This window comes from Caretta caretta, chromosome 8, assembly GCF_965140235.1.
Source record: "Caretta caretta isolate rCarCar2 chromosome 8, rCarCar1.hap1, whole genome shotgun sequence".
Lineage (NCBI taxonomy): Eukaryota > Metazoa > Chordata > Testudines > Cheloniidae > Caretta > Caretta caretta.
Window position 1 is genome coordinate 13,703,963 of NC_134213.1, and position 12,810 is coordinate 13,716,772.

The following is a 12,810-nucleotide window of genomic DNA, read 5'->3' on the forward strand; positions in this document are numbered from 1 at the left end:
ACTAAGCACATAAGTCTTTCCAGGATTGGTATCTGTTTTACAAGTAAAACCAACATAGTTAATATAACAAAATCCCTTCGACCTGTGATCTTGTAACCCAAAAGGGAAAAAAATATTTATTTGAATTAAGGTTTTATGCTTTTCACTATAATTTGATCAAAAATGATGACTCTGATGGATAACCTACTGATCCATTAAATACTTGAAGTTGTAGCTGTTTAGTTATTGATTAAAGCCTCATAAGCACTTCACTCTGACAGGGACTATGTTTTAGTGGGTCTGTTTTTATGCTACGTATGAACTATTCCTGTATACTTAAAAAAAATCTCTTTTTTCTTGTAGGAATTGAGAGGCTTTGAAGCCACAAGGAAAAAAGGTAGGAAAAATATAGGTTTTTCTTTTCCAATTTGTTTGTCACTGTTGAGTGATCTTGAGGTAGCATGTTGAAACAAACGTGAATCTACAAACTTGAAAGAGGCTACTGTTGTCCAAATTTTCAAGAGCCTGCTTCATAACATTTGTCTGTCAGATTTTATGAAAACCCACCTGCAGATGTTTTCATGGAAAAATAATTCAATGCAAAGTAGCATGACAGAGTCTTGGGGATGTGTGAGATGTTTTTGTTTTTGTTTCTGTCCTCCTAGTGTCACTTATAAACACATTAGCTGACTAGGGATTCAGACTCACACTTTGAAATCTGCTAGGGAGAAAAAAGAATTACTTGGCCCAAATCCACTGCAGAATGGTGCTCTGAGAATCTCTATTGCAGGAAGAGAATGTCAGTGTTTGAGGTACTCCCACTAAGGCAGGCTTGAAAATAACAGAGGTGGGCATTGATCTCAAGCTTGCTGTGGACATCATCTTTATGAATAATTAGGACAAGTAAATATCCATCTTCCCATGAGCTGGCAAAAAGGTACCATGTATATACACGGTAGCTCTCTGTAATGCCTTTTATCTATTCAATTAAAGGTACTTTAAATTCTATGAATAAATCCCATTATACTTTACTGAAATGAAATTGAAAATCCTGTTATCCTTGTTGCTCTTGTAAGTTGCCATTTTAATGTATTTCTCAAAAAGATATCTGTATATAGGGGTCTGGGTTTTTTAACCCAAATCGTGATGCTAGAATATTCCCCATGAGCGAACTAGTTGGAAGCAACACATGAAGGTACCTGATAGCTTAGAGCGGTTTTGGAACAGTAAAGGAGGAGGATGTTTTGTAAATATTGCCTGGGGAGGTGGCCCAGTTGTATAAGAGGGGAAGAGAAAATTTTAAGGTTGGGATGAAGATGGTTAGAAGTAAAGATGGAACATTTGATGCTTTGCCTTCCCTGTACTGCCACAGATGCAGTCTCTCTCTCTCTCTCTCTCTCTCTCTCTTTGGTTCAGGATTTGGTCAAAACTGTGATACTAAATGGCACACATCAGAGTATTAGGTCTGTGAGCAGGTTACTTATTGTAATCGCTAAAATCCATCTATACAGGTGTTTTTAAAACTGGCATTTTACCTGAACTGGTAACATCATTCTGAGCTTTAGCAGTGAAAGGGGGAACCACAATGGATGCAATGAGTGGCCAGTTTAATTACTTCTTGTCAGCTGCCTCTCCAGACCGTCAACAAGATGTCACAGACAATTATATGTTTGCTTTGTGAATAAAGACCATCCAGGGTTTAAAAAAGAAAGGGAGAACGCCATCAGGAGATACTGATGGATAATCACTAGATTTTTTTAACATGCATCCACAAGTGCATGGATACAGCCAGTGGCTATAAACTCCAGGAGAGAAGGAAGAGTGTGATGGGGGAAGGCCATCACCAAATGGGTAATAACAACTACAGCAATTAGCAAGTTTGTTCAAAGGTACATAAATGTTAAATAAAAGAGTCATGCCGCTGTACTGCAACTTGAGCTCAGATCCCACTTCCTAAAAGGGTTTTTGAATTAGCAACTAATTGGCAGCTGTCTCTAGCAGCTCTTTTATTGTTATAGACAGATGGAGGAAAATCAGCTATCAAAGAACTCATTCTGTTTATCATTAATTTTGATTTTGTTTAGCAGATGTTTTCTGGATCTCTCAGTCACCTGCCTAATCTGTTTTGGTATAATGTGAAGTGGGTAACAGTCATCCATTAAACAGATTAATAAATTCCCTAATTTCATTTCCTTAGCTTCTTTAATTGCTCCAGACATACAGAATTCTGAGAAGCAGGCTGTAAACCATCATGGGTTTTATTGTATGTTGGATAATAAAAGGTCAATTTAAAATGTATGTTGCCATCTGGGCAAATATTGAGCTCTTGTTTTAATTTGCAGTAGGTTTGTATAAGAAGGAGTTCTGTAGGTTCCCGAGGAAGTAGGTCAAACTCAGACAGTAGAGAGACTTTATGATGTATTTTTGTTATATGACCATTGTTAAAGGAGAACTCTGATTGACTGAGGTGCATGTACCTGCCTCAAGAGTAGCTGGCACTCCAGAGTTAACTTGCTAAAAAGTGTATCGCTCCTTTAAAAAAAAATCAAGATATCAAGTTATATCAGGTACCCATAAATCATAGGTGATTGAAATTCCTTAGGAAGGAATTTTCAAAAGTGCACACCATTGGCCTAACTCTGTTTCCGCTGAAGTCAATGAGAGTTTTAACATTGATTTAAGTGGGACCAGAATTAGCCCAACACGGAGCACTTTTGAAAATCTCAGACTTGACAATAACATCTCTTAGGCAGATGGAGGTTTTACATAACTCTGTGAGATGGTTGAAGACATTTACTCATATAACTCATATTACCTCACAACACATTGGGTAACAGTATAACTGCACTTCCAGTTCTGTTGCTATTTATCCATATAGATATAAAGTACCAAAACTGCCAAAGAAGGTATGCTGTTGCCCAAACAAAACTGTCTGTTCGCTTGACTGACAATTTTGAGTCAGTGCTGAATATGAGATCACCCTAAAAAAATCTGAGGTTATGTGCTTTGAAATTAACCCCTTAGTAAACCATATATTATTCTTTTTTAAATTCAGGCCAACAAGGTATAAGGTTCAGCCATTTTCTGTTTGTTTGTTTTTCTGGGGCAGTTTTACTACTTAAAATCACTGAACCACAGTTTTATGCCCATTGTTTATTGAGGATGCAGGTATTAGCTGCTAGATGTCTATTAATGTAATAATTCAGTTCTGTGCTTATGAAAATAAAGGCCATGAGTAAAACTTTCAAAATTGCCTAAGCGCCGGATTTTTAAAGGTATTTCGGCACGGAGTGGTATTTTCAAAAGCTTCTAGGCCCTAATTCCCACTGACTTCAAAGAGTGTTAGGTGCATTGGTGCTTTTGAAAAATCATACTTGGTGCCTGAATACCTTTAAAAATCTGGCCCTAAGTAATTTAGGACCCTAACCACCATTTTCAAAAGGGACTCAGGAGACGTAGTCTCACTGAAAATCATTGAGATTTAGACTCAAATCACTTAGAAAACTGTGGGACTTAGGCTTCTAAGTTATTTAAGTGCTTTTGGAAATCCCCCTCTCCCCTGAATATCAGTTAATATTGTCTACAGTTCTCTTATTGTTATTGGCCCTGTCAGTTTTACTTAAGTCTGGTTCACCACTGCCTTGCATCTTTTGTGGTCATTTACACTGGGCAAAGTAGGTGTAAAATGCTCCTAAATAATTATGGTAGTGTTTTATGCCCACTTTACACATGTGTAAATGGTTACATGAGGAACATGGCAGTCTAGAATAAGGCCCGATAAGTATTTCTGGTCACAAGCATGTTTTGGTGCGTCACATTCATTTTCTCCAAGCCAGTCTCAGTGCCATGAATATGATCTGTCAACGTGAATTGCCCAGAATGTCGGACTGCAATACAAACCGTCTACGTAAAGTGATTCTCCAGTTCTGGGGTAATTCAGCCTATCTGTAATCAAAGTATGTTTGTAGAATTACAAACAGCACAGAAGTCAAGAATTGAATGTTACCAGGAATGGCAGATGATATATATCTGATCACAGAAAAATGTGAAAGGATTTTCTAAACTCGATGGACATTTTTATTCAGTGCTTCCACATATGTTATTCAATGTCTTCCTTTCCAGAAAATCCCTTCAGCTGTTCCTGAATAAAACAGTTTGTCCTGTAATAGTGTTTGTAAAACAATGAGGAAAAATGGCATTAGAATAGGACATGAAAAGTGTTAAAAGAATAGGATTTCTGCCTTGCATAGAAACATTTATTATATGTCTGTATTAAGAAATAGGATGATCCAATCTGAGATTTAGGTCTGTTGTATAATGACCATTTGCACTGACACAATGGCTTTTATCTGAGGATCTCAAAACTAGAGCTGTCTGGGAAAAAAAATGTCCTGTGGAAAACTTCAACTTTTTGGCAAAAAAATTAAAATTGAATTTTTGGGCTGAAAACTGAATTTCTATTTGGAAAATTCCACCATGGTCTCCTGTCCCATTGAGCCTCTGTGATGGGAGTCAAATGGCATAGTGCATCATGTGAGATGTAGTCCATCTGGGGAGCCAACCCCAAGGAGGAGAATGGGGCAGGGGATAGCTGAATGACAGCTCCAGTGAGGCACTATGGTTGCTCAGAAGGACATTGTTTATGTCGAACTGAAATGAAATTTTGATTTAGTTCCATAAAGCAAAGCAAACTTTTTGACATTTCCAAATAGTTCTTGGTGGAAATTTTTCTTTGATCTCTGAGGTTCCGTTTTTCAACTAAGAAATTACATTTTCTGTGGAAAGCAGACAATTTTTGTGGAAAAAAAGGTATTCCATTTTGGTGGCAGATGAAAAACAGTTTCGATGGAAATATTTGAACTAGACTTACTGAAAACTTTTCTACAAACGTCGAAGGCTCAGTTGTGCCCGTCATTGCACAGGTGCATGAGAGTAGGTGGAGGAAAGTAGATACAAAAAAGTCTTCCTTGTGTAGCTGTAGAAGTTCTAGTTAAATGGACAGTCTTTGAGTTCCGTGTGTGTGAGGACGTCTCCAGGCTAGCACCAAAGAGAAATTAAGTCCCTGCTCCAATACCCATTGAAGTCAATGGATGTATTTCCGTGGATTGCAGTGGCACTGGATCAGGTCCTAATTGCTATGGAGGGGCAATTCTTTCCTGACCACAGCTGCTGATGGTTTTATACTCTAAAGTGTGAACATTTATTTTCATCTTAATTCTAGTTAATGTAACTGCAGATTAATTTTTATTCATGTGTTTAACCATTATTTGAATTTTACTACATTTCGAATAAAAATGATCTATGAACTGAAAAAAAGTAAATTCTAGAAGTTGACTAGATGCTGCATAAATATTTCCACATTCTCAATTTTCAACATATTAAGCTGTTCTTCTGTCTATTACATGAGTGCAACTCGCTTTGATTTCCATGGGGGTTGCACTCATGTAATAGAAAGCAGAATACGGGGCACTGAACCAAATTTGGAGGGCTGGATTTCAGAAAAGGCACATGGGGTAAATAAGGGCAAAATTTGACATATTGCCTTTTTTAGCTGAATGTCCCCTAGATTTCATTTTAAGGGAAAAGTTGGAACAGACTGACTTGTTTATACCCTAGTAGTCTTTTTATATAACCCTTGCTTCTCCTTTGTAGAATAAATAATCCTAATAATTTTAATTTCCTTTCATAAAGAAGCCTTTTGCGGCTTACCTTTAAAAATATCCATTGCTTTTCTCCAGACATTTTCTCCTTCTAGTCTACTTTGTATGATTGTATAACCAAAACTGCATGCAATGCTTGAAATGAGGATGCACTATTGAGTCACACAATTCTCATTTTCTGTATTGTTCTCTATCCCCTGCTTAATACAGCCGAGCATCCTATTCAAAGTGAATTGCATAGACATCTTCACTGAGCCAGATGCAGTGTGATCAGTGTCTGACCTAGGCCACACATCCTTTCTGTTTTGCTCTCTGAGCAGCGGACTTCAAAGTGAAACTTATTAATGTCCTTAGTAAGTTTAAATTGTTAGCTTCCTTGCAAGTTCGTTTGTGCTCACTACAGGCTATAAAGGGAAACATAATACATTTTTAAAATAAATTTGACTTTGAAATCTGCTGAACTATGTAAAAGAGTGAAATATTGCCAGAGAACAATTGGGACAAGAGAACAAATGAGTAGACAGAGAGGTGAGGTAAGGGAAAGCAACAGCTCAAGAAGAATACAAAGAGGAACTATAGGCATTGCAAATAGGAGGAGGAATCCTGCGCCCAGAGAGAGTGAGAGCAAAGATGCAGCAGACTAAAAGGGTAACTGAGAAAGTTGAGTGGACAGTTGGGTGGAATTAGAAATGGGCTCACATAAGTAGACAAGAAAGGAGGCATTTCGTCTGACTTGTGAAAATGTCCATTGACTGTTTCCTAAGGAGCATTTCCAAATGAAGAGAAGGAGCATTTAGCCTAAGGGTGGGACGTTTTACCTTTAAATGTCAATGAGCTCTCATCACATAATGAGCATGGATAAATAAATCACACCCACCAGTTCTAATGTATCTACTATTTTGGTAAAGGTCTATAGAGAGTTCCAGTAGGTTAGACCATGCATGATTTAGCATATTAAAGCCTGAAGATTTGTCCCAATCAACTTCCACTCATCCAACTGATTTATTATTATACCCTTTACTGGTTTTCTCAAGCACTTAGGCCCCAATCCTGAGATGCTGCGTAATCTCTGGAGGTTCCTTCCCTTCCCCCCGACTTCACAGGAGTGGAGGCATTCAGCACCTTGAAGGATAAATCCATTAATGTTGAAACTGTGTTATGAGTATAAAATATGTGCCTAAGTGTACGGTTAATTACAAGCCTAAAGGGCCAGTTCTTCAGCAGATGTAAATTGTCAAAGCTCCGTTGAAGTTAATGGAGCTACACCAATTTACACACCAACTCAGGATCTAGCCCAAAGACTTTAGTCATCCTCTTAATTTGTTTTTATGTTGCTCATATTCATCCATTCAATAAATAAGTGTCAAAACTGCTTTTCAAGTCATCCACCCAAGAAATAATCAAACTGATTTCTTCCACGCTTTGTCCAAACAACTCTATTAAATGAGATGCATGTCAAGACTTATTCACAGACTAATAACAATCTACCAGAAAGATCACAATTTTGACGTCTGGTTCTGCATTAAAATGTTAAAACCCTACTTAAAAGGTGTTAATTATGAACAGCTCCATGGTCGTATGCAGTTTTGCATTATTTATATTGCATTGATTTAAAATTAAAGTGTTAACTGAGCTTTTCTCATTTTGTTCAGTAGTAGTACAGTGCTTATTTAAATGATTTCCCCACTGTGATAACATAATGAACGAGATCCTCAGCTGGTGTAAATGTGCATTGCTTCATTGAAGTCTGTGGAGCTGTACCAGTTTGTACCAGCAGTGGCTGGGCCCGAGAACTTCAGGAACATTTAATTTCCTATCACTTAATAGCAATTCCTAATGCCCTAGATGTACAATTGGCTCAAGAGTTTAAAAACAATGTAAAGAATTGCCATTCCTTCCTTCTTTGCACATTTCAAAGAGCCACAAAATATCCTTAGGGCCTGATCCAAGACCCATTACAAGCAGTGGGAGTCATGCTATTGCCTTTAGTGCCTTTGGATCAAGCTCTTAGTTATGATGGCCAAAGGGCTGGAGGTTATCCCAGGAACTGGATTTCTTGAATTGTTGGACTGTCTCGGGCCAGCTCTGGAAACCATATTCCATGGCAGCACCTGCCTTTTAAAAAACCTAAACGGTGGCCAAACTTCAAAACTCTTAAACAAAAATGCCTATCTTTTGCAAGGTCATAAGGAGGAGAAATTGCCTTGTACATTGCTTATTTTACTAATTTTAACAATCATTCTCTCTTTGCTTGAAGCAAGAATTCACATCACTATAAATCTCCAACTGTTTTATCATTTCATATGAATTTTTATCATCACTGGATGTTTTCAGGGCATATATTGTCACAAAATTGCAATCTGATTGCCTGGAGATGGGGAATTGGACGAGGTCACAATAATAATCAAAGGGGAGGCTCACATTAAAAAAAAATAGACCAGTGCTGTAAAATTATAATACTCAAAATGGTATTTCCAATTCCTCCTTCATGTGCGATACCCTTAAAAAGTCTGATGCAATGGAGTAATTAGCTTTGAGGTTGTGGTGTGGGGGAATGGATGGAAATTAATGAAGGTAAAGACAACTCTTCTAGCAGCTGTCAAAGACAATCTTACACTCTTTCTGGAGTCAGGATCTTCCCAATGTGAAGAAATGGTGAAGTTAATTACTTTTGTACAAACCTGTCTGTAGTGAGAGTTAATTATCACTTGACATATTTCTTGGTTTAAAATTAAAACAGCCTGGGGGTTGGGGGCAATAGTAGAAGAGTCAATTCATTAGCCAGTGTCAGGCACAATATTAAACAGACAGTAGAGCTGATCTCAGATAGATCATCCTTTAGTTGCTTCTGATATGTGCATAGATGTGGAATTCTGGACAAGGATGAGCCAGCCAGAAATGTACCAGAGTGGTCAGTTTCAGTGAATTCAAATAGTTTAAGTCCCGTTTTCTAATATAAGCAATGTTAACTCCAGTTGTTATGTTTGGCTCTCAAATTATTTTTCACACTTTGAAAATCTAAATCCATTCATAGTCAGCTCCAGCATTTCCAGTGGTTACAGTAAAATGATTATGAAATGTGTCCTCAGAAAAGGTGTATTTATTGATAGAAATAGCAAGGAGTTGTTCCCTGAACTAAATGCACTGATAATTTCCCACATTTGGATAGTCTGGTTGGGGTGGAGGGAATAGGTAACTTTCCATGGCTGTGAACCTTCATTATACAGTATTCAGATACGTAACTTTGTTTGTGTCATAAGTTAGATGAACCCCCTAGATGGGTTTAAAAACCTCCTCGAACAGCAAGAAACAAGGTAGCTGCTACAAGCAAACCAAATATTAGAATGGGGCATGCAGACAAGCCTAATTCGCAATATGTCCCTGACTCCCTAGAGGGCAGGAAATATGCACCAACAGTGCAAGAGAGCTGAGAGATTTTGTCAGTGCTTAATTTGTAATGAAAGAGGTGCCAGGACTCAAGCAATTTTGTTTTTACATTTACAACTGATGCTGCAAGCCCAGAGGTGCCAGGGCTATGAACTGCCAAGCCCTGGCACTAATTAACCACTGGATTTGTGGGAAAAATTAGAAGAGGCCAAATAAGAAAGGTTCCTTGTCATGTGATAAAGCTTCTTCCAGTTTAATGTATAGATCGTTAGTTGCTGGAAATTACTTTCTCTTCTGTTTGGATGTGGCTGGAAGCAGCTGAATTTTTCCATTTGAATACAGAATGAACTGTACTGGCAGCTGAATAAAAACACCCCCGTCATACAGGTTTCTTCCCTGGCATGATTAGCTGCTACACCAAGCTTCCTGTCCCCAGTGAAAATGAGACACACAGATTGAGCATGTAAACAAACGTATTCCTTTTCTCTTGAACTCCTTTCATTGTCTCCAAGAGTAGCCTTGTCTCCAAGAAGGATCCTGCTAGGTAACCATAATACTTAATAAGAGCAGCTTCAGAAATCACACTTTTTCTCTGGTGAAAACCTATGGTTAAAAGGGATCCTAAAAATAAAAATGTTTCCAGAGCAGGGGGTTGGACTAGATGACCTGCTGAGGTCCCTTCCAACCCTGATGTTCTATGAAATACTAATCTTACCTGGGGACTGACATTCTTTTGGTCAGCCTAGTGAAATCCATGGGCTGACTGGCAAGAGGGCAGCGATGACAAAGTACAGGTGATATTTTTAAAGATATGTCCCTTTTAGATCACCACATCCTAACCTGAACATGCTGGAGGTTAGTCTGATGTCTGAGCTGTTAGAATGTGAAGCAGACAAAGCACGAGCACTCAATCAAAGCTGCCTGGCATTTGCACTGCAGACATTCCCAGCATTTGATGTCCATGGATGCAGCAGTGGCTCAGCAATATCAGAAATGGAAAAGCAGGCTCAGGAATCTGTTGGCTCCACTTGAAGTTGCAAGTCCAAAATGACAAATTGCAGTTCTGCCACACTATATGCATTGTTCTTTTACACAAAGTGGTGCTGTGAAGAGCAAATTGGAAGCCTAATTCAAGAAATCGGTGGATGTTGCAAGGTGGCAGATTTAAGATTTCAGGGAGTTCCCAGGCTGAAAAGCAAGTGCTTGAGAGAGAACTTCCAAAGAGAAATAACTGGTGGACTTATAGATGTGAAGAGTGAAAAGGTGTTAAAATGTGCAGAGGCTCACTATACAACTGAAGTTCTTGTGGCAAATATAAACAAGGACGCAATGAAGTAACTGCTGGAGGGATTTTGGATTGATGGTACAAAGGAGAAAATGCAGAACCTGGAGGCAAATACATCCTACCTACCATTCTGGGTTGTTTTACAGACATCTTGGGGTGGAGGAGGGGAAATAAGCAACTTCTTAAAGGAGCAAGAAGCCACAAAGAATCCAGGACGTCTGTTGATTTTGAAGTGACTCCAAATCACAGCAGCTCATTAAAATGTGTGAAAAACAAATGTCCTTGACAATATTTCAAATGAATAGGGGGCTGTAGTGGGGCGCCTGCCCCACTCCAGTAGGCAGGGGGTTAAAAGCAGCACTGGAGAGAGCTGCAGCTGGGAAAAGGAGTGAAAGCACCTGAGGGAGTAGCTGACCACAGCTGTGGCCAGCTCAATTAGGGCTCTTATAAGAGGGCTGTGGGCCAGAAGCTGGAGGAGTCTCACTCTAGCCCTGGAGTGGGAAGGGCTAGCTGCCTGGGAGCAAGGTACCAGACCAGACCAGACCAGACCAGACCAGACCAGTGCTGGGGAAGGGCATAGGGAGCTCCAGCCTGGTAAACCCCCAGGCCTTGTTGAAGGCCTACAAAAGGTACTGGGGCTGCAGAGGGGTAGCCTGGGGATAGGCAAAGGAAGCAGGTCCTAATCCCTTGCCAATGATGAGTGGCTATTACAGACTGCAGTCTGCCCCAGTGAGCAGGGGCTAGATGATGACTGGCCGTAGCCCCTGAGGCTAGGTGGGTTTAGAGGGTTGGGGGTTCCCCTGGGAGGGGAAACCCAGAGTAAGGGGGTACTGCTGGGGGGCAGAACCCCAAGGAAAAGGGCACCAGGGTCCGGAAGAGACATGGGGCCAGCGGCAGGAGACACACTGGCCTGCAGAGGGCGCTCTGTAAGCTGGAAAAGAGCTAATTCCCATACCACCAGCAGGACATGCCACACCGGTGAGTCTCAACCTCCCTAGAGGGGCAATTGTTTTTTTTAATGTTATCCTAGGAGGAGGAGGAAGCCCAGTGAGGAAGGTCTTGAAAGTTGTCTGTACTGGGATCAGTCCTATTCAACATATTCATAAATTATCTGGAAAAAGGGGTAAACAGGTGGCAAAACTTGCAGATGATACAAAACTACTCAAGATAGTTAAGTCCCAGGCAGACTGTGAAGAGCTACAAAAGGATCTCACAAAACTGGGTGACTGGGCAACAAAATGGCAGATGAAATTCAGTGTTGATAAATGCAAAGTAATGCACACTGGGAAACATAATCCCAACTATATATACAAAATGATGGGGTCTAAATTAGCTGTTACCACTCAAGAAAGAGATCTTGGAGTTATTGTGGATAATTCTCTGAAAACATCCACTCAATGTGCAGTGGCTGTCAAAAAAGCGAACAGAATGTTGGGAATCATCAAGGAAGGAATAGATAATTAGACCAAACATATCAAATAGACCAAATAGATAATTAGACCAAATAGATAATTAGACCAAACATACCTCTATATAAATGCATGGTAGCCCACATCTTGAATACTGTGTGCAGATGTGGTCGCCCCATCTCAAAAAAGATATATTGGATTTGGAAAAGGTTCAGAAAAGGGCAACAAAACTGATTAAGGGTATGGAACAGCTTCCAGATGAAGAGAGATAAATAAGACTGGGACTTTTCAGCTTGGAAAAAGAGATGACTAAGGGGGGATATGATAGAGGTCTATAAAATGGAGAAAGTAAATAAGGAACACAAGAACTAGGGGGTGACCAAATTAAATTAATAGGCAACAGGTTTAAAACAAACAAAAGGAAGTATTTCTTCACACAACACAGTGTCAACCTGTAGACTTCTTGCCAGAGGATCTTGTGAATGCCAAGACTATAACAGGGTTCAAAAAAGAACTAGATAAATTCATGGAGGATAGGCCCATCAGTGGCTATTAGCCAGGATGGGCAGGGATGGTGTCCCTAGCCTCTTGTTTGCCAGAAGCTGGGAATGAGCAACAGGGAATGGATCACTTGATTACCTGTTCATTCCCTCTGAGGCACTTGGCACTGGCCACTGTTTGGTCTGACCCGTATGACCGTTCTTATGTTTTGTGAGAATAGGGAACCTTTGTAAGAGTGTGTATTAACCTGTTAGGGGTTTGTACAGCACTGGGGTAGGGAGGTGACCTGTAGAAAGTAGCTGGAGAATTCCAGCACCTGCTAGAGGCCAGTTGGGTGTATAAGTTGTTTGGAGCAGATGGCTGGAGCTTCTCAAATAAAGAACATTAGCCCTCTATCTGTGTTGGTGTGCCTGTCTGGTTTTACTTCTCCAAGACACTACAGTATTAAAGAAACCTTAACACTCAGCAGTGGAATAATACATGTTGTTTTAATTTATAAAATGAAACCATTCAGAGCTCTGGGTTCATAACAATTCACTATATAAAACGTATGCATTTGTCCACAATGTCAGCACAAAACCCCTCCATC

General features: G+C 39.7%; 1 protein-coding gene across 1 annotated transcript in view; it reads left to right on the plus strand.

Moving 5' to 3' along the window:
• FSTL4 (follistatin like 4) overlaps nt 1–12,810 on the plus strand; it is an 865,477-nt gene that overhangs the window by 412,098 nt on the left and 440,569 nt on the right. Inside the window, 1 exon segment of the mRNA XM_048861817.2 lies at nt 343–376. Coding sequence (XP_048717774.2) covers nt 343–376 — 34 coding nt within the window.